Raw genomic sequence first — 22,403 nt, 5'->3', positions numbered from 1 at the left:
TCCCTCCAGCTCCCCTTCCCCTGCTGCCCATCACGGTGGCATCAGGATGTGTTGTGCCCATTTTCATCTCCCACCCTGTGGCATCTGTCCTGCTCTGAGTCACCCCGTGCAACACACAGCTGGGCCAGGGATGTGACAATCCCAGGGGGGCCCAGTCGCCCTCCTAAAACACAACCCGTAGGTTATTTCTGTGCCTAAAAGGGAGAGTTCAGGTGCTATCAGAGACGCAGTAGCACAAATCTCGTAGGCACCCAGCAGGGCTCACGGTGCTGAGCCCCTGCCCAGCTCTCCCAGGGCAGAACTATTAATTTCCATCCCGACCGGAGGCGCAGACACGGCAATGACGTTGGCTGAAGGAGGCCAGCGGAAGATGCCGCCTCGGGCGTGCGGCCGAGCTCTTACCAGGTCGGCAGCCGCCTTGACAGCCTCCTGCAGCCCATAGAGCTTCCCTGCCACCAGGAAAACCCCAGCGGTCCATACGGCACAGGCTTCGTGCAGCCAGTGCTCCTGCGTGTCGCCCGCCGGCTCCTGCGGCGGCGACTCGGCCTTGTGACATTCGTGCCGCCGGGGCTTTTCGGCCGCCTCCTCGCCCTCTGTCCTCTCGTCACAGCAGTAGCAGCTCTGCAGCCGACGGAACATGCCCCGCGGGCTGGAGCGCAGCGAGCTCTGCTTGGCCGCCTCGGCGGCCCCCTCCGGCCGCGCCGCCTTCCCCCCGCCGCAGCCGCCCTCAGTCCCGCGGGGCGCCCGCTCGGCCGCGGCGGGCACGGCGGAGTCCTCGCCCGGCCCCTCCGCCCGCGCCTTCTCCTTCAGCCGGGATTTCTTCTTGGGCAGACAGTCCTCGGGGTAGTAGGGCCCGCAGAGGTCCCCCAGGTCCTTGTAGTTGGCGGGGTTGCGGCAGAGGCAGCAGACGAGGCACGCGGCGCTCAGCGCCTTCGACACGACCGGCCCCATGTGCATGGTGGAGGAGGCGGGCAAGGCCGCCCGCGGCCGCGGCGCCGGCCCGGCCGGTCCCCGCTGCAGCCGCGCCTCGTCGCCGGGCGAGTTGACGACGGTGCAGGTGGTGGAGAACTCTCCGCGCCGCTCCACGCGGACGTAGGGAGCGAAGGGCGGGGCGCGGCTGTCCGCCCGCAGCCGCTTGCAGGAGATGTACTTGAGCCGGATCTCGGGCTCGGCGGGGTGCAGCAGCGGGGCCTGCTGGGGCTGCCGCCGCCGCTTCCCGCGGCTCTTGCACCGCGCCGGCACCGCCTTGGCCTTGCCGTGGCCCAGGCGCTTCCGCTGCCGCTTGGAGTAGCCGTTGTAGTTGGAGTGGTTGGCCCGCGGTTTCGGCCCCCGCGCCGGCCCGGCGGCGGAGCGCCCCTCGGGAGGGCCATCGCTGCTCCCCGCCTCCTTCTCCTCAGTCTTTGGTTTCTTCTCCCGAGGCGCCTCCTCCGCACCGCCCGGGCCGGCTACACGCTCCCGGGGCAGTGCCGGTGGCAGTGCAGGGCTCAGGGGCGCCTTGGTCATGCCCAGCGCTGCCGCTTTGCCCTTGCGGTTCCTCTTCTTGGGGAGGAGCCCCAGGTTCTTGGCCACCATGTTGGGGCTGGACTGGGTCCCCGGCGTTGACCCACAAGCCTCCCCCTGGCAGCCGTCATGGGGCAGCTTCTTCCCACCACCCGGCTTCCCCTTTGGTGCTCGGCCATTGGGATTCCGGCAGAGCGGCTCAGCCACCGGCATCGTGGGCACCTTCTGTGCTGCCCCCAGCTTGGGCAGCCTTGCATCGCCCACTGCCACAGCCACCCCACTGTGCTTCACCACCCGCTCCCGCTCCGCCCCAGCCGGGCTCAGGGAGGAGCCATAGGCAGCTACTGTGGCCGCCACTGCTGTGGCTGCTGGTTTGCAGGTGAACTTCTTCAGGTTGGGTGAGGTGATCTTCTGGACGATGGCCTCCAGCTTGAGGCCGCGGCCCTTGCGGGGAGGCAGCACTTTGGTCTTGGTGGCCTCCTGGAAAGCCGCCCGGGAGGTGATCTTGATGCAGACATCAGGGGCCTCCTTTGGCAGGGGGGGCTTCGGGATGGCTTCGCCAGAGCTCTTGGGGGGCAACTTGGCTTTCACCTTCTTGGCCACAGGCATCTTCTTGAAGAGGCTGGGGGGACCCTCTGGCTTCTCCTCCTTCACACCACCGCTGTTGCTCCGCAGGACCAGGTTCCTCTTCTTGGTGGGGATAGGGGAGATGAAGGTGGACTTCCTCTTCAGTGAGTGCAGCGGCCGCTCCGACATTTTGCCCCCCACGCCCGGCCCTGCTTTGGGCAGCTTCATCCGGGCACCCACCTTGCCCTCCTTGTGGGGGCTGCCCGGTGCTGGCAGCTTGAAGGCAGGTGGGAGGTGGTTGTTGGATATGAGCTTTTTGGGCGCCTTGCAGTTCTTCAGCCGGACATCAGCTGCCCGCTTGCCCCTCTGCCGCTTGGTGTAGAAAACCTCCTGTGTCTTTGTGCGGGAGCGCAGGATCATGGACCGCTGGTCCCTCTCCCCAGCTTCCACTGCGTCCCCCTCCAGCGGTGTCGGCCCTGCCACCTCCTCTGCTGCCACCAAACCGGGCACCAGCAGGGTGGCATCGCTGGCATTTTGGACCACCCTGGGGGCTGGCCGGCTGTTGCGCTTCCTGGTTTTGAAAGCCACTCTCTGCTTAACGCCACAGCCGGGCTTCTTCCCCAGCTTCTCCTGGTGCGCGGGGGCCTTCAGTCCCTCCAGCGGGGCAGGGGTGCGGGGCTCAGCCAGGGCGGTGAAGGAGCGGGTGCACATGCGTGCTGGCAGCCCCTCGGCTGGGAACCGGGGTGTTTGGCTCTGGGCACTCTTGCTCGGTACCTCCGTCTGTCCGTCTGGCCCCAGGCAGGCACCGGCCACACTGCTGGCTGCTGGCAGCTCATCGAACGAACTCAGCACGGTGCTGCCGGGGCCATCCCCCTCCGGCAGCCGGCAGTGGACCCTCTTGTTGCGGAGGCTCTTGCCCCGTGAGACAGGCTCCATCTTCCCCAGCACATTTTCGGGTGTGAGTTGCTGCTTCACCATGACCGATGAGGCGGATTCAGCATCAGCCGCCTCCAGGTGGGATGTCTCCCCTCCACCATTCTCCTCCTCAGGCTGGATGTGGGGCAGGGAGGATTTGAACCAGCTTTTCACCTTGGTCTCTGTGCCCACAGCAGGGCCCAGCAGGATGACAGACTGGCCAGAGAGGCGTGGGGCGGGAGCTGAGCTCTCCTTCTCCACTGTACTGACGGTCTCCTCGGCAGACACAGGTACCTCGCTGGAGGACAACACGGCTGGCATCTCCGGGGGCTTGGGTGGTGAGGCATCGTACATCACTGACTTCTGCTCCGAGCCAGCCAGCTCACAGAGTGAGGAGTACTCCTCTGCCTCCAGGTCTGACTCCTTCAGATCCGGCGAGGAGATGATGGGGATCTCGCTAAAGTCCCCAGCTGAGCAGCAGTGCCGGGTGTCCTGCAGCCACCTCTCGCTGTCTGCCTTTGTTGCTTCATCGTAGGTCAGTGTCTCTTCCTCCTCCTCCATCACCTGCTGGCCAAAGTCCTGGACTGGCTCACTCTTGGCTGGCTGCTCTCCGTCGCACAGGTCCAAGCTGCAGGCGTTTTTTTTCTCCTTGCATGAGCTCACCATTTTGCTGGGGAACAAGCCCTTGGGGAGGTCAGTGGCCTGGAGATCCTTCCACCGCAGGCAGGCCTCACCCAGGCTCTCCTCCGGCCACTCAAAATGCTCCATGGCATTCTCAGACGCCACCGAGTTGGCGGTGGTGTTTGAGTAGCAGCTGTAGCCGGTGGCTCCCGCACTTGATGTCGCTGCCGGGATGCTGGGCTTGGAGTTGAAGGCCAGTGGGGCAGTGTCCTTCAGCACATCCTTGCTTTCGGTGGCTGTGAACTCCACCTGGGGACCCTTGTACACCTCCTCACTAAAGTCCTTCCCTGTGCTGGCCCCTGAAGCTTTGTCCAGCTTGAGGGGCTCAGTGAGCGTGCTGGAGTCACCCTGGCTGGGCCAGGCACCTTTCACCATGGAGTCCAGGCTGGGCCGGTGGTTCTCCATCTGGAAGGGGGACTTGGTGGTCTCCTTGCCCAGCATGGGCAAGTTGGCCCAGGCTTTGTCTGCCTTCTCACTGATGGCATCCTGCAGGACGATGATCTCAGAAGCCAGCTCCTCCTGGGACAGGGCACTGAGGAGCAGTCGGGGGCAGTCCCGTTCATTGCTCACATACTTGGTGAAGGTCTCCAGGGGCAGGGTGGCATGGATACTCTGGAAAGAGTCATCTGATTTGGTGGACATGTCATCTGGGGAGGTCACAGAGCAGGTGGACACTGACTCAGGCTTTGCCTTGGAGTTGCTGTTGACTCGAGCAGGGCTGCGGTTCTGGTTGCAGTACAGGAAACTCCTCTCCAGCTGGTCCTCTGACCCACTGAGATAGTCAGTGTCCTGTGTCTCAGCATGGACAGACTGGGGGGTGCTCAGCGGGTCGGACAGGGGGGTCCCCACCTGCTCTGCCGAGTAGGTGCTGCTCTCAGGACTGCAGTGCTGCCCCTTGAGCTGCTCAGGGGTCCTCGCTGGGGTCTTGATGCCCTTTTTCTGGGGCACAGCCGCTTTGGAGAGCAGCAGCTGCTGGACAGTGTTGGAAATGTTCTCCACCTGGGAGGTGAGTGCCGTCAGGCTCTGCAGGCTCAAGTCTGACAGCAGGTTTTCGGGCAGCTTCTCCTTCTGCAAGTTTTTGCAGTTCCCAGACTGAGTGTCGGGGCTTGTCCCATCAGTGGGAGAAGGGTTCAGCAGCGGCATGAAATGGCTGTGGTCAGCAATGCCAGCTGGGAAGGCACCAGCACTCAGGGGCTGCTGGCTGTATTGGAAGTTCTCCAGGTTGGGCATCAGAGGGGAGGGAGTGGAGCTGTAGGACGGGGACCTGCCGACGGAGCGAGCCGGCGAGTGGCTGGCGCTGGGGCTGAAGGTCTGGTAGTACTGCTCTGGCGTCCGGACGGGCGGTGCATCGCCCTGGCAGTAGGTCTGGCCTGGCTGGTTGTAATGTTGGTACTTGGCCAGGTTTTGGTAGTGGAGGGTCTCTGAGGCGTGATGCCGCCCCTGCATGGGCTGTGGGGGCTGCGGGGGTTGTGGTGGCTGTGGGGGCTGTGGTGGTGGCGGCTGCGGGGGCTGTGGCGGCGGCTGCGGGGGCTGCTCGTAGCCAATGCGGTTGGGCTGGTAGCCGTGCAAGTTGGGCACACGAGGGCCAGGGGCCAGGCTGGCAGCGCTACTCAGGGGCCGCTCCAGCGGCGGCTGCCCCGAGGGTGCCGTGCAGCTCTTGTAGGAGTGTGCCGGCTGGCTGCCCCCCGGCACGGAGGAGTAGGTGGAGGAGGCAGGGAAGGACTGGGAGTGCTGCCCAAAGTGAGGGCTCTGTGAGAAGGGCATGGGTGAGGAGACATCGTTGGGCAGTTTCTGCCGCTGCAGCTTGGGGTAGGGGAGTGCGGGCGGCTGCTGCTGCTGCTGTTGCTGCTGCTGCTGCTGCTGCGGCTGCTGCTGCTGGAAGTGAGTCCGGAAGGGCAGCGAGGTGGCCGCCGGCTCATGGTACGGCCGCCCTCCCGCCAACGCCACTGTCTTCTTCATCAGGTTGTCCTCATACTTGGCCACACCACCAGGCAGTGCCTGTGGCTGGCCTCCCCATGCCTGCAGGCTTTCGTCCCCAGAATACCGGGCCGGATAAGGGCTGTTCTCCTGCACGGTGTAATTGGAAAAGGCCGGCCTGCCCTGCAGCTGCTGCCCCGCTAATTGCTTGTTTCCCCGGTGGTATTTCTCCACGGCGCTGTTCTCATAGCCTGCGTATGGCAGCTGCTGCTGACTGTAGTACTCCTTCGCCACCAGCCTCTGCCGCTCGCAGTTCGGCCCTGCCTGACTTTGATGCCTGTAATTCTCCAGGCGTGATGTATCTTGTGAAGTCGGCTGGTAGCTCTGCTGGTTGCCATGGAAACCACACCTTTCTCGAAAGGACTGCATGGCGCGGGCTCGTTATCTGCGAAGAGAGAGAGGCGAGAATTCAAATGAAGCGTCGCCACCGCGGTGGGCCAGGGTCCGAGAGGGCCAGTGTCACCTGCGCCGTGGGGACATCATTGCCTCGCCTCACCTCAACTGCTGGGCATTTCCCCACTCAGCATCATCTCACAGACACCCTGGAACACAGCACGTGATGCTGCATCACCTCGCATTGCCCTGCATTGTCTGGCATCACCCCACGGTGCACTGAATTGCCTGCGTGGCCTTGCGTTGCTCTCCATCGCCTCACCTCGTGTTTCACCTCCCTGCATCTTGTTGCCTTGCATCACCCTGAATTGCATCGCCCTGATTTGCCCTGAATTGCATCGCCTCACACTACCTACCCTTGCTTCATGTTGCCTTGCCTTTCATCACCCTGATTTGCATCGCCCTGCATCACATTGCTTTGCCTCATCCTGCATCGCATCACTTTCCATTTTGACTCCCTGCATTGTGTTGCCTTGCATTGCATCGCCCTGAACTGCATTGCCCTGCATGGCCTCCTCCTGCCTCACCTCACATTACCCTGCATCACATCACCTTGCATTTCATCCTCCTGCATTGTGCTGCCCTGCATTGCATTGTCTTGCATTGCCCTGCATCTCATTGCCCTGTGTGGCATCCCATCCGTGTGCACTGCACCACCCCAGATGGCAGCAGCTGGCTCTGTGTCACCTTGCATCACTCTGCATCATGCCATGTCGCCCTGCATCACATTACCTGGCACTGCATCCCCACCTTGCAGCGTCCTGCATGCTTCTCTATCCCCTCTCCTTGCATCGCAGCATGGTGCCCATGCCCAGGAGGGTGCTTGGGTCTGGTTGCCTCCTCCCCACCTGCAGTGGGCTCAGCCATCCTCCTGCCCCTGCTGCTGAAACTGCCCATCCCTGCTGCCCACCCCTCCCTGCCTGCTCACCTGGTGCAGTGACCCCCACACCGTATGGGGGTCCCTCTGCTTTGTGTTTCACACATCCACCACCCCTCACATCCGCAAATCACTCCTCCCCTTCTCACACGCCTCCCCAGGGATGCCGGGATCCTGCGAGCGCCTCTGCACACCCCTCTTATCGCCATTCTTTTTAATTATTGGGCTAATTACTGGAAGCAGCAGCGCGGAGGGCCAGAACTGCAGGCTCTGCTGGAAAAAAAGTCATTTCAACTTGCTGGCTCTGCCCGTCTCTGCCGGCTGCTGCCCCCCGCAGCCCCCCCGGCCCAAGCGATCCCCCTGCCCCGGCGCGATGCCATCTGGAAGCTGTCTGCTCCTGCCAGCAGCTGTCATTACCGAGCGCCTCGCCACCGGCGTCATTAAAGCTCCGCATTTCCTCAGCCCGCTTGCTCTGGGAGCAGGGACACACCTGGGGCACTGGTTTGATCTCTTAAGGCAGTCAAGTGGCTTGTGGGGGCTAATGAAGGGCTTGGTGGCAGGGGGATGCATCCTGCCTGTGCCCAGTACCCGTGGGTTGAAGGTCCCAGGGTGGATGCAAGCCTGGATGAGATAGGGATTTGTCAGCCTGGGTGAGGGCAGCCTCAAGGGTCTGTGGCTGTCCACGGACATCCACAGTGCTGCTCCCTTGGCAGTGAGACAGTGGTGACACCAGTGCTGTCCCCTCAGCCTCCATCAAGGCAATGAGTATAACAAGAGGAGGGGATGGGTGCTGGCAGTGTCTGTCCGAGCCCATTCCAGCTCCTGGCATGCTTCCCTGTGGTGCAAGACAGCCTTGAGCCAGGATATGGATTCATGTGTGTCCCCACATGTCCCTTCATCACCCTCATGCCACTGCCACAACATGTCAAACACCACATGGTCCCTTTGCTGGCAGTTCTGCCACAGCCACATAAACCACACTGCTGGTTTGACAGGCCCCAGCTCAGCCCTTTTCCTTACAGCACCCACCAGTAACACCTCAGCAGCTTTTTGGGGTCTACACACACGCACACACACACACACACACACACACACACACACACACACACACACACACACACACGGCTTTATTTAATTCTATTTCACAAACACCAGCTGCTCAGGCATGCACCAATCACACAGTGTCCTAAGGCACCACTGGAGCCAGGCTCAGTGCCACCCACACCAGCCCAGCCACCCCATCCCTTTTTGGGATGTTTTCCATCTCACTGCCACATATTGCAGTTGCATCTTGCAGGCTCTGCTGGCAACTGGATGCAGCTAAAGCCTAAATTCCAGGGAAAAGATGGGTCCAAAAAATCTGGAAAGCTGGCACAAAAGCCCCTACCACAGCATGGTAACCTGTGCCAGTGCTGCTGGAACAAAGGCAGGAAAATCAAAGCCAGGCTGTGGGGCAGCCCTGGGCTGTGATGGGAGAATTAATGGGAGCAAAGAGCCCTTCATGCTGTGTGGGAGTGGGTTTGAAAAATGAAATTGGCTTGAGAAGACCCTGGGCTGAAGCTTTAGGGGGAGCTTTTCTCCCCTTTCTCCTTTATTATTAATGATAATGATTAATTAATTATTATTATTAATTAATTATTGTTAATTTTCCAAACAGCTGGGACAATGTCGGGATGAGCAAAAGCGCGTGGTGCGAGGGGAAGGATCAGCCACTGGCACACAGAGGTGGGGATGCACAGAGGGAACGTGTTCCAGCTGAAATCCCACAAGCCCAGAGCCACGGTCCCATGTCCCCATGGGCCACCTGGGCACCAGGCTGTCCCTGGGAGGGGACACTCTCATCACCAGCAACACCCAGAGCCGCTGGCAGTGGCAGAGGCCGGCTCTGCTCTCAGATGTGCTGGGGAAGGGCCGTGCCAGATGTTGTGCCTGATGCAGGCTGCTTCCCAGCAAACGCTTTAATGGCATCAAATCAAGCTGTCGACAGCAGGGAGGTTACGGCCTTCCCCCGGAGAGGGAGGTGGCTGTGGCTGTCCCCAGGGGCCCTGCCCACTCACTGTCCCTGCCACGTCCCTGCTGGACCTGCTCTCCTGACCCTGAAGACGTTTCCAGCCACTGCCTCTGAGATGGGAATCGATACAGGGCTGTTGGTGCATGGCTGCAGCTGGACCTGCCCTTGGCAAAGCCATGCTGTAGCCAGGGCTCATGGCGTGGGTCCCTGGGAAGGGAGAGGACAGGGACTTAGGGCCACCATGGTGACCAGCATTGGCACAACCCTGTCCCTGGAACACAAGGAGCAGCGCTCACTGCTGGCTACAGCCAGAGCATCCTGTCCCCTTGGTCCCAAGGGAGCATGGACAGCCCAGCACAGCTTGTGTCCCTTGTGGGGGACACACAAGGATCTCAAGCATCTCCCTGATATGCCAGGGTATGACCTGGGGCCACGATGGTGCACAGGGCCATGCTGCCATGGTGCTGGGGGCTGATGCATGGCACGGGCTGATGCCAGGAGCTGAGCTGGGGCACCGTGTGGCACTGCCACGATTTGGGCTGCATGGCTGGATTTCGTGTTATTTTCCTCCCACCACTCCTTCCTTCCTTCCTTCCTTCCTTCCTTCCTTCCTTCCTTCCTTCCTTCCTTCCTTCCTTCCTTCCTTCCTTCCTTCCTTCCTTCCTTCCTTCCTTCCTTCCTTCCTTCCTTCCTTCCTTCCTTCCTTCCTTCCTTCCTTCCTTCCTTCCTTCCTTCCTGCCTTCCTGCCTTCCTGCCTTCCTGCCTGCCTTCCTGCCTTCCTGCCTTCTCCCCTTTCCTCCCCCTTCCTCTTGCCTGGCAGGGACATGGCATGGCTGGATCCGGAGCCCTCTGAAGGCAGCCCAGGACTTCCCATGGATGGCAGGGACCCTCGGTAAGCATCCAAGACCCCCAACCCTCAGCCCCAGGGGGCAAAAGGCGTTCCCCGTGTCCCTGGCCTGGCTTCCCAGCTGCTGCTCATCCCGCGGGGGCTGATCCAGCCCTGCTGCTCCTCCGGCTGCTCCATCAACAAGGACTCAGCGACTAAAAATAGCAGCGCGCTCTCGCAGGGGGATGCTCCGCCATCAGAGCACTGCTGGCACCCCGCTCCCCACCCCAAAGCCCCGGCGCAAACCCCCTCCCAACCCTGCCCCACACCCAGGGGTGTGAGGTGCTATCGGAGCTGGGAACGAAGCGATTGGACCCCCCCGGATCCCCCGGCAGCTCTCAGGGAGGGGAATAAGCGCCTATCGAGTAGCGTCAGCCCCGGATTTGTTTAATTGTGAGCTGGTGGAGTTTAAAGAAACCCTTTCTGGCTGGCTGCCACACCGCAAAGTGCTCCGGAGAATTTGATTATTAAGGGAGGAGAGAAAAGGGGAGGCTGCGGGCGGGGGGAGCCGGGGTGTGTGGGACAGACCAGGAAAGGGCATCCTGCCTCAGGAGCTGGGAATGAGAGGAACTGGGGGGAGGGAATACAGGCAGACCCCCCTCAGCAGTGCACAGGGACCCGTGGGGCTCGCCCGGGGTAGGGGCAAACCCTCCACGCAGCTGTGGAGCTGCTGCTGTTTGTCCCTGCGCCCCACGGACACCCCGCTGCAGGGCACCCCCCTTCAATGCCCCTTCTGTGAACCCCTTTAATGCACCCTCTCCCCAGTGCACCCCTTTAATGCACCCCAATAATGGTCCCCTCCCCAGTGAACCCCTTTAATGCACGCTGTCTCCAGTGCACCCCTTCAATGCATTCCCATTAGCGCACCCTTGCCCCAGTGCACCCCAATAATGTGCTCTCCGCGCCCTGAATCGCTCTAACACCCCTCCCCAACCCCTCCCATCACCACCAGCATCTCCCACCACGCCAGTGCTCCGTCCCAGTGCAGGGACTGGGGGGTTAGGGTACCCCAGGGCAGCCCGCAGCCCCCCCAGCCCCGCGTCCCGCCCCATTTCGGCGCTCAGCCGACCGGAGCAGCTGTTCCCTGCACACTTCACTTGCCCGCAGATGATGATAAATGGAGCTGGGGCTGCGCCGCCCATTGCGTGGGGGTGGGCGGATGTGGGGAAGGAGGAGGAGGAGGAAGGATGGGGTCCCCATCTCCCGCAGCCCCCCCAGATCACGCTGCTCCTCCCATCCAGCTGCTGGGGAATTCCCTGGGCAGGTCCCCCCCCATCCAAACCTCCCTCCCGGGGGTTGGAACCTGCCCAGGGAATTCCCACGGCAATGGGATGCATCCCCATCCCCAGAACAGTGTCCCATTTAGGGGGCCGCAGTCCTTCACTGCTGCCCCCCCTCCCAATTCTGCTCCTCCCCAGTGAGGAATTTTCCTTGGGAAAAAATCCACCGCCTGCGAACCGCACTCATGACTCAACGTTTCTGCTGGCCCCGGTTCCTCTGGCGCTTGCCAGGGGAAGCCCGTGGCCGCCCCAACCTCATCCCCTCACATGGAAATCCGGCTCAGCCGCCAGCTCCAGCCTCTCTCCCCTTGGCTTTTCCTCCTTTATTTTGGAAGGGGGGGTTGGGTCCTTGATGTCAGGGATGGGAGGTTTGCAGAGGGTTGGGCTGGGGAGGATGATGGGAGGTTCTGGGAGTCACAGCAAGTTGCTGGGTTGTTTTTTTTCTTGGTGGTGGAAAATGTCAGCTTGTAAGGAGGGATTTGAAAAGGAAGGGAGGAAAAAAAAGGGGGAATAAGAGGAAGAAAAAAGGAAAAAAAGAAGAAAAAAGGAGGGGGGAAAAGGAAAATTAAGAAAAGGAAAATAAAAAAGAAAAAAAGAAAAAGAAAAACACAGAGAAAGAGAAAGAGAAAAGGAGAAAGAAAAAAAAATAGGAAAAAAGAAGGGGGAAAAAAAGGCTGGAGGCTCACAGCAAAACAGATGCTCAGCCTGAGCCTTCCTGGGCAAATTCCCTCTCCGGAGGTGAACCATGTTCCACTCCAGAGCAAAATTCATGGCCGGATGTACCATGGAGTGAGGCTCCACATGATCCCCAGCCAGCGACTGGACATCGACCTTGGGGCTCTGAGGGGAAGGAAAACCAACCCTGCAGGAGGCTGGAAACACAGCTGAGGTTAGGAGAGATCCAGCAATCCCAGTCTCCAAACCCAAATCCTGCTGCAGACCTGCCTGCAGCTGTCAGTACAACGGTGCCAGGTGACCAGTGGGCACAACCGTGCCCGTGGGGTTGTTGTTGTCACCACAGTGGTGACCTTCAGCCAACCCTCCAGCCTCACCCCAAGTGAGCAGCACGGGGCCAGCACAGGGCAGTGTGACAGCCTGGCCAGTACTCCACATGCTCATGGTTTTTTTTTTTACTCATTTTCTGCTTGACAGCTTGGGATCCTTCTTCCTTCCTCCCTCCCCTCCTGCTCTCGGCCTGACTCACTTCAATTCCAATAATAATTAACCATTCCGATCATTACTGTGACCGCTAATATTAACCCTCCCTTCTTCTCCCACATCCTGTTTGTCCCCTGCCTCAGTTTCCCCTTGAGGCAGGACAGAAACTCCATCCCTGCCAGGAAAGGCAGGGAGCAGATGCCATGCCCTTGGCACACTCCTCTGCAATGCTGATGCCCCAAGGGGTTCATGCTGCTTCCAGCAAAAATAAAAGCAAATAAAAGCTCTCCCAAGTATGGAAGAGGGAAAGGATCCTCATCCCAGTCCTGGATCTGGTCTGCATCTCCTGAGCTGGCTGCTCATGGATGTGGTTGGATGCATAAGGCTGCAGTCCCTGGGGAATGGGACAGGGATGGCTCATGTTCCCTGGCACCTGCTGGCCCAGCAAACCCACACCAAACCTGGTGGCAGAACCTGGCACCTACCCAGCAGCTTGGAGCTGGAAATCCACTGGTAGAGGACTACTCTTTAGCTGTGCCTCAGTTTCCCTACTTTAGAGAGGTCCAGGTTTGTGCTGGGGTCCTGGAGCAGGGGAATGGAGCAGGCTCGTGTCCCAGCCCCAGGATCCTGGGTCCTCCCCAGTGGGTCTCCCCATCCCCAACAGAACTGGAGACCCCAAAGGATGACAGGTGGCTGTCACCCCCAGGACATTGCCAGTTCTTCTGAAGTGCCACTGGGTCCAGCCCCACTGGCTCATCCCTGGTCACAGCCTGTTTTTCTATCAGGAAAACTCTGCAAATTCACCAGGAGGCCTCAGCTGCTGTGGGATGGCTGCTGACAGCAAAGGGCAGACCCTGGCACCATCCCATGCCTTCTCCCCATCCCAATCTCTCTCTCCCTCTCCAGAGAAGATGGGGCTTTGTCCCAGTGTCCCCACCATGTCGGGCACATGGGACATTTATGGCTGTGTTTTACACGAGTGCTTTTCAGTTATCACTGGTGATCCCAGTCCCTGTCTCACTGAGACCCCCTCACTGGGATTCATGGTTATGGGGGGCATTCCCCTATCCCCCTTTTGCCTTCCTGTGGCAGCTCTTGCCTTCACTTTTGGGACAGCCAATCTCATGACCCAGCAACCACCAAGCTCCCCATTGCCATCACCTCATCTGTGAGGTGCTTTCAGGTATGGGCACCCCACAGCTGCCACGTTTCAGCATCTGCCCACAGACAGGTCCGTGCACCGGAGCCAATCCCGGCTGTGCCGCTGCCGGGCTCTGCCCTGAGCCGTCCCCTGCCGGCAGCAGACAGCTCGGTAATGAAGCGTAATGCTCCGGCACTCCCCTGAGTGACAGTGGCCAGCACCGGCTGTGTCCCCAAGGCTCGGCACCGCCTCCTCTGCCTGCCAGCGAGGGGATGAGCATCCCCCTGCCACGAGCAGGGCTGGGGGCTGCAGAGTGGTCACCTGCTAGGGGATGCTGAGCTGGAATCCCCTAGGGGAAAGGAAAATTAGGGATAAAACGGTGTTGAAAGAAATAAATCAAGTGAAAAAAAAAAAACCATAAAAGAAAAGAAGGTTGGAAATAATAAATTGAGGTTTGATGCTGTGTGGTAAATTATTTCGGTATTATATATTCCCCAGCTTCAAATCCTGAAGACAAATACTGGGGCAGGTGAAGTGGGAAGCAGATTTCCAAAGGCCTTCTCCCGGCTCCAGGTTATTGACTCTGTCAATCACAGCAGGCGCCGTCCCCACCTTTGGCACCCCGCAAAATCAGCTCCTTTTGTTCCTGCTGAAAAACTGGGGGCGGGGGAAAAGGAGGGGAGAGGAATTTGGGGCAGGGAACTTCCAAAAGAGATGATTAAGGAGTTAATCTGCCTGAAATAGATAAGGAGCTTAGAGCTGCTGGTATTTGACTGTCCAAGTTTGGATTCAGCGTGTCTTAAACACTGGCTGGAATGTACTTAGATATGACCAAAGTACATGTCCCCCTGAGGAATTACCAGGTTGCCAATTAGATTTGCTTCCCAGATTCACTCAAACCTTCACAAGCTTCTTCAGAGCAGGAAAATTGCTGCCTGTCCCTGGGGAGATGCAGAGCAGCCGCTGCTGCCTGGCCCCACAGCCAGCACAGCACGGCATGGCCCGACATGAGACCCCAGTGGGCAGCCACAGGATTTGCAGGAAGGTGGCACAGCCAGGATGATGGCAAGGAAGGGATGCCTGTGCCAGGGTATGGGGGCACCAAGGCGTGGCCTGGTGGGTGCTGCTGGGGGAATTTGGGTGGTTTTGGGTGCTTGGGGTGCCGGTGTGAGCATTGCCATGGCCACGGTGCTGGTGCACTGGTGGGACTCTCACCAGAGCAGGCTCAGCATTCCATGGGGTTGCAGAGCCACAGCTCTCCCTACCTCCAGCCAGGCTCACAGTGCTGCCATGCAGCCCAATCCAATGTAAAACACCCCAGCTCAGCCTCCAGGCAGGGGACACAACACAACAGAGCCATGATGGCTCGTGGGGAAGGCAAGCAAACACCAAAACATGAACAAACCCCTTTGATGAACACCTGGCTCCTGGTCCCTGAGGGCACCTGGCACATCACAAACTCAGCACAACCCAATGCTCAGAGCAGTGAGAACCCCTGCCTGTGCCAGGCTGAGGGCCACCACTCAGGGGCCACAACAACATCCAGCACTGGGACAAAATGGAGGTAGAAAAGCATACACCAACCCCCTGCAAAAACCCTTCATTATCCATTTATTTTAACCACTCCAACCCCATCCTTGTTATTTATGGTGCTTCATAACATGATGGTGAAAGTAATGAAGTTTGGGGGGCTGCATGACCAACACAGAGGGAGAACCATGATGAGGGAATCCCACCACCAGCTCCCACTTGCAGGCACCAAGTTCCTTTCTGATCCTGGGCTCTATTTACTAAATTTGAGCTCGGTTTCTGTGCTGGCATCCCAATCTCATTGAAGAGTGTTGGGAGTGGCAGCCAGTCTCACCAGGCTGGTGTCGGCACTGTTGGAGTGGCGGTGGCACCTTGATGGAAAGTTGCTGGAACATCAGCTTTGGATGCTGAGTCCTGGTAACAGTTGCTATGTGAAACATTCAGAGGTGGAATTTACTGTCACAGTTAATAATAGATGAAGGTTTTAGAATTTTTGATGCTTTACATTTTAAGCTGTTTGATTTATAATGTTTCAGAAGAGGGTGGGGGGAGGCAGGAGATGAACAGCAGCATGAGGTAAACAAAGCAAGTGGGGAGGTGGGCAAAAGGCTCCATCCATCCATCCATCCATCCATCCATCCATCCATCCATCCATCCATCCATCCATCCATCCATCCATCCATCCATCCATCCATCCATCCATCCATCCATCCATCCATCCATCCATCCATCCATCCATCCATCCATCCATCCATCCATTCCCTTGCCAACTCCAGAGATGCACTGAAGTGGCCAACAGTGGGATGGGGTCTCCCCACCAACCACCAAAACCACTGAGCATCCTGGTGGAAAACCAGGGCACGACTGGGACGGAGCCCCTCAATTCCACATCACACTTCATTTTGGGTTTTTTTTTTGCCTGCACCTCTTCTCCCTGTTTTCATTCCGGCGGGTTGCTGGGTTATTTACTTGCTGGCTCCTCTCTCCTCTCCTCTCTTGCAGGTGTATTTCAAGTAGCTCTGTAAATAGCAGCGCACGGTGTGCCTGCGGCGGGTCCTGCTGATTAGGAACGCGCTGCCAAAAAAAAGAAGGGTCTCAATTCCCTGCCAAGCTGTCACCCTGTTTCCACAAAGAGGTGCCAATGTCCTGTGGGGATGCTCCCCCTGGATCCCAGGGGGCTGGTGTGTGCTGTGTCCGCTCCTTCCTGGAATGGAGCAGTGAGCACAGGTGCCGTGTGAAGAACCTTCGTGTCTCATGGTGTCCTTTGGTGTCCTCAATGTCCCATGGGCAACAAAGCCCTGTGATAGCTCCAGCTCTGGCACATTCTTCCTGCTTCTTCCAAACATTGGAGCATCCCAGCACCTCAGATGTGTGTCAGGAGGATTTAATCCCATCTTAGTAGGGCTTCAGGTCATGGCATGAGGAGCAGAGGGGGACTCCACACTTCCTCCACCAGTACTGGGCACGCAAGTTACATCTTGATAAAACCGGGGGCTGGGATGGAAGAGAGGGGGTTCCCCTCTCCTCCTCCAAACACAGTGCAGAGAGGAGGTACTTTGCAAAGCTGTTGGGAGGATGTGGTGACTGGAGCTTCCAACACATGTAGACATTCCAGCCCTAACCAGCTCCATGGCTTCTGCCAAAGCCCTGAGTGCGCACAGGGGCTGCCAGACCTCAGGAGGTGGCTGAGGTGCATCCCACACCATCAGCACCATCCAGCCCCTCTGGAGCCCTTGTTTCCCACAGGAATGAAGATTCCCAGGGGTCCTGGGCTGAGCTGCCCCGTGATGTCTCAATCAGGGCTGTGCATCACCCCATTTACATACACACATCCCGGCTGGAGCTGAGTATAATTTCCTTATAAAGCAGCTTTGACACACGGGGTAGCTCGCCTTAATGAGGAGGGTTATTCCACAAAGATCCATCACTAATGGGCTTGGGGCAGGCAGAGCCTGTGCATGCAGACTCCTGCTGCCAAACCAAGCACCACACTGCACCCAGATCTCCCCATGGGCACAGCATACCCACTGGAATTACAGCCATGGCTGAGCCAGCGCCAGCAACCTCTGGTTTGGTGGGATCTCACCCTGATCCCACTAAGATCCTGTGCCTCTGCCAGCTGCCTCTCTGCCTTGCACCAAAACGCATTCGGAGGTCTAAAAAGGCAACCGTGAGACACATTTTGGCATGGAAACCACTCAACCCTTCCCAAAAACCAGCTCCAGGGAGGAGAACAAAGTCAGCACAGCACTGGAGTCCCCCAGGATGCACAAGGTACCTGAAACACCAAACCATCCATGGCCCTGCCTGTACAGGCACCTGCTCTACCAAGGCACGGCTCCCACCTGGCACCAGCTCCACCAGTGACCAGCCCACCATTACAACAACTGCCTAATTAAAAAACACATTAAAACCCGTGACTCCCCCAAGAGCAAGTCCCTCCCTGCAGAGCCCTGACAAATTCAATGCACAGGTTCATCCCCAGCACTCCCCCGGGGACCCCCGTTAGCGGCGGGTGCCTCGTTAGCCGCCCTTGTGCTGGCCATTGGCTGCGGCTCCTTGGTGGCATGGAGCAGCTCTGCCCCAGACACCTTCTCCTGCGACCGGAGGCGCGCTGCGTCCCAGGGCACTGTCACAATATATTAAGAAGCGGCGCTAAAAATAAGCAACAGCAAAAATAAGCAGGAAAATCGCGGTCCCTGCCTGCCCCTGCCGGACTCGCACCGGCGGAGCTCCCACTGCCTCACGCGAGCTGGGGAAGCACGTCAGGAACGAGAGGATTTTGCTGGGTTTTATTAAAACGACGTGTTTTTCCCCTCCCTCCGCCCCCATCTCCAGCCTCTCTGTGGAGCGAGCCCCGCGGTGACACACAGGACTTGGTGACAAATCATCCCGGGGGTGGGCGGTTTCTCTGCATGCTGGTGGTTCCAGGCACGGCCACAGCTGGTGTGAGGCCCTGCCTGTCCCTCCGGGGCTGGAGCAGATCCTTGCCCACCCCACACAGCCCAGAATGGGGCTCTGCCCCCCGATGGGGACACCCCAGGAGTCACGAGCGCTGCTCCGTGTGCCCAGCCATGGTGTGCCACCAAAGCACGGATGGGTTTTGGCCAGCCCTGTGTTAGACACAGCAGCCAGGCTGGCTCCCTGTGGCTACCCCCATTCCCAGAGCTCCCCAACATCTGCAAGCACCCCATTCTCCCAGCTAGCCAGGCACATGAGTGCCGGTGTGGCACAGCCCATGGGATGGCAGCTGGGAGAATCCTCTACCCGGGAATGCATCCTGGAGCACCTGGGGAGAGGGCAAGAGCCTCCTCCCGCTGCCTGCTCCCCGTGGGGAACCATCCTCCATGCCGGATTCCTCGGGGCTGTGGGAGGCACGGGCAGGGACACAGCCCCTGCTTGTCTCCGGGAGATGAAAGAGCAGCTCGGGGCGCGGGGACGGCTCCGTGCCTGCAGCCCAAGGCGAGCGGCGCTGCCTGGGCTGCGGCTGCAACGAATGCGTGCACATACCTCTGCCCCGGCACGGGTGTTTGCTCTTCTCTTCCGCGGCTGTGATTGATTAAAGGATCAGGGACATCTGAGAATGGAGGCAGCAGCGGCAGCAGCAGAAGCAGCTCCCTTTGGACTTGGAGAGCTTCCTTGCCTGCTGCTTGCTGCTGCCGTTGCCTGTCAGGCAGCTTTTAATCAAGGTTTGCTTATATCTGCAAAGGCCTTTCCCAGAGGGATGAAGGGAGGAAAAGAGGGGGGGAGAGTATATTAACATGCCAGCCACCCTCCCTCTCCCTCTCCTTTGTTTATGGAGAGGGTCAGTGCTTGGAAACGGCTGGCGGGGACCGGGAAAGGCGCTTTGGGGTGCTGGATTGTGGTGCAGCTCTTGGCATGCCCAGGTCTCATGGCATAGCCAGGGGTAGGGAGGGCATCACTCAGCTGGGGTGTGCTCAATAACAGCACCAGTCTGTGGAGGGAGCAGGACCTGGGGGCCAGGGCTTGGTGGGTTCCTCCAGGTGGCCCTGGATGCCTGGCATGTGCCCCCAGGCACGGCAGGGAGGGCACCAACCTCTACAGCCCCAAATGGGGGTCTCAGCCCAGAGAGACCAACACCAGCCATGGGCTGAGACCAGCACTGTCCATACACCAAGACCACTCAGGCAGAGGGAGCCCAGGCCCCTCCATCCCACCCCTGGCCTCATGGAAGGTCAGACCTTAATCCTCATCTTACAGCTCACTGGGACTGCAGTCAGGATGGCCACATCACAGTCCCCCATCTCCCTTCTGCAGGGTGGGCTCTGGCAGGGAAACCACAGCTCAGAGAGTCTGACACCAGCCCCACACCTGCCCTAGGGCTGGGTTTGCCCCATGGCACTGGGATTTCAGCACTGCACAGTCTGGGAGCACCCCAGCATCACCCACCACCCCAGCATCACCCACCACAGCCACCACCAGAGCCATGAACACCCATACAAGCCACGTGGGAGGACAGGTGACCCCCAGCCCCGTGTCCCCTCATCAAGCATTGTTCTGCCTCCACTGCCATTCCTGCACATCACTTTGGCTCTCCACGTTATCTTATTGCTCAGCTAATGACCTGCTAAAAGTATTATGTGAAAAACCATGCTCTTAGCCAGCCATTAGACTGGTTAGGACCAGCGGGTCATGCTTTATTGCTTTAATAACGGAGTTTATGAAAGGTCGTCTCATAACTGATAACATGCATAATTTTTGTAACTTAATTAATGCTGCTAATATACTGGAGTCTCCATCAGCTGCTGGTGCAACTGATGCGCAGTTTGCATCCCGAGAAGGGCTGGGAAGAGTATCCCAGGCCAAGCTTTGCCTGCTGTCCTTGCCAAACAGCACCCATGGCGGGAAGGGAGTTCAGATCCACACCAAAACCCCACCGTGCCACCTCTCCCCACTGGAGCATCCCCTCCAGAAATGCTCCAGCAGAGACATGGAGTGCTGTGAGTGGGCAGAGGGAAATGGGAACAGATCAAGTTCCCAACCCCACAAGCCTGAAGGGAAGGGATTTCTTTGCTTCCACACTGGCCAGCCCATGGAGAAGACAAGGGCAGATGTGGGACCTGCAGTCAGGGGGAGTTTTTCCTGTGGAAGAACCACAAAAACCTCTGAGGGAAGAGAGCTGCTCCAGCAACCCCATATATCTCTGCTTGAAGTTACAACTGAGCAAAGGAGTTTTGCCTTGATTGGGGATTTGTGGCTGTGCCCCAAGAGGGTTCCCCTGGGAACCCCCACACTGACTCTGCTCCTCTGCCTTCCTAAGGGCAGCCAGGCTGGCATGGGGCAGGGTCCTGCTGGAAGTGCTGCCTTTCTTGCCAGCACTGTTTTTTTAAGGACAACCTCCTTGACAACAATTTTGACAGTATTTTTTGAGACTTTCTTATAAGAACACCCTGCTGTGAGGGTGGTGAGGCCCAGCCACATGTGCCCAGAGAAACCGTGAATGCCTCATCCCTGGGAATGCCCAAGACCAGACTGGACAGGGCTTGGAGCAACCTGGTCTAGTGAAAGACGTCCCTGCCCATGGCAGGGGGTAGAAGTGGATGGTCTTTAAGTCCTTCCAACCCAAACCATTTTACGACTCTGTGACAAATACACACTTTTTTCATTAAAAGGGGAAAAACACAAAAGCAAACAACTTCTCCCCACTACCCGTAGCGCACACCTGGGGGGCTGAGCATCCACGGGGGAAGCTGGGAATCAGACACATTTTCCAGGCAGCAAAATCAAGCCCTTCCTTTGAAAAAAAAAAAAAAAAATCATGTAAATAGGAGCCCAGGTGCATGCGGTGTGTGAGTCCCTGATATGCTGCCACCAGCAAATCTGGTGAGCTGTGAATCCGCGGCACCGCGCATCCAACGCTGCAAATCCGAGCTGCTCCAGTCGCCTGCTTAGTTTTGCAAATTCTTTCCTGCTGGCTGAGAAAAGCCAATATGTCTGCTGCTCCCGCTCCAGCGCAATAATTGTTCAGCACTGGTTATCATCCTGCCAGAAAGGCACGAGCTACCGCTGGGGCACTCTGCTTGCTGTAAATGCAGCGAGATGATTTCCTAGCAAATGCAAGTTTTCCAAGGAAGTGGGTGGAATCTGCTTGTCTCTGATTAGACAGCTTGGGTTTTTGTTTTCCTGGTGCTTTAGAGAGAGAGAGAGAGAGAGAGAGAGAAAGAGAGAGAGAGAGAGAAAAAAAAAAAAAAGGCATAAAATATGTGGCTTTGCATCCCCTCTGCCCTGAATCGCAGGCTCACATGCATCCAGGCGATGGTTCCCTTGGGACTCGCAGCTTTGCCCACACTCTGAGCAATGATCCCGTGGAATGAGGCTATGATCTTTCATCAATCATTGCCGAGCGCTTCTCCCTCCCGCGCCCGCTCCCCGGGCTGTGCCCGCTGTGAGCGCGCAGCCCCGCTGCTCTGCCTCCCCTTCGTGCCTCCAAAAATCAAGGGGTGCAGGCTTGGCCCCCCAAGTGCCTGGGGGGGTCAGGACTCTGCTTGGGGACAAGGGGCACAGAGCAGCCCCTCTTCCACCTTTCCAGCTCAGCCCAATCAAGGGATGCTTGGGGGAGATGCAGGATGACGGAGAGGCTTGCAGGACAAGAAGGTAAATCCTGAATTCTGGTGCAGAAGCCAGAATAGCAAGGATGCTGCAAGGGAGGTGGGATCAGGACAAGCCCTGAGGCTGTGGAGAGACAGGTCTGCCTCCCCGCCCTTGCCAGGGGAGGAAAAATGACTTGAAATTAAGATTTCCTGATGTTTGGGGGCTTGGAGACCTTGACACCCCCTGCGTCCATCTGGCTCTTCCCCTCTTGTGGCAGCTCACTCCTGCGTTCCTGTCTATCCGTGAATACCAATTATGGTTTAGGAGAATGTATATCTGAGATGTGCAAATACAAAAGGCAGGAAATAAAAGTCATCTCTTACTGAAGAGGAGAGGTAACCATGACTACCTGGGACCTCATTTAAAACTGTGCCGGCCGCAGGCTAAAAGGCAACGCTTCCTATTGTTACACACGTTTACGGAAAGCTTTGAAAACCCGTTTTCCCCCCCAAAACCAGCTGGGAAGTAAGAATGAAAACGAGAATTGGAGGCGGGGGTGGGGAGGGAGGAGTATATAGAAGATATTTATTGGTGTTTGTGGGTTGGTTTTGCATCCCACCTGCACGAAAACAGCCGGTGAGCTGAAACTTCAAATGAGCAGCTCGGAAGGAAAGGCAGCGCCAGCGGCGTCGCGGCTCCGGCGCCACGTGGCAGCCACGGCAGAGCTGCGGCTCCAGGGGATCCCAGGGGATGCACCCCTGCAGGAACATGGGGTGTGAGTGAGCCCCTGAGGGCTCTCCATGCTGCAAACACCGGCAGGATGTGCTCAGGGTTCGCTGGGAGGAGTTGGTGGGTCTTGGTGTTGGTAACCAGACATGCTTTGCCCACTGTCAGAGCCTGTGGTTGGTTGGATTTTGGGAGTGCCCTGGGCTTGC

The 22,403-nt window shown here is 58.4% G+C and overlaps 1 protein-coding gene across 3 annotated transcripts in view; it reads right to left on the bottom strand.

Moving 5' to 3' along the window:
* Nucleotides 1–22,403, bottom strand: part of RAI1 (retinoic acid induced 1) — a 73,857-nt gene that overhangs the window by 3,269 nt on the left and 48,185 nt on the right. For all 3 annotated transcript variants that reach the window (XM_030229938.2, XM_050979980.1, XM_050979981.1), the window contains exon 3: nt 403–6,025. In XM_030229938.2, the coding sequence (XP_030085798.2) occupies nt 403–6,009 (5,607 nt within the window). In that variant the 5' untranslated portion in view covers nt 6,010–6,025. The remainder of the gene's footprint in view (nt 1–402; nt 6,026–22,403) is intronic.

Source organism: Serinus canaria, chromosome 14 (assembly GCF_022539315.1).
Source record: "Serinus canaria isolate serCan28SL12 chromosome 14, serCan2020, whole genome shotgun sequence".
Classification (NCBI taxonomy): domain Eukaryota; kingdom Metazoa; phylum Chordata; class Aves; order Passeriformes; family Fringillidae; genus Serinus; species Serinus canaria.
Note: the sequence above shows the minus strand (reverse complement) of the source record. Positions and strands in the feature narration are given on the sequence as shown.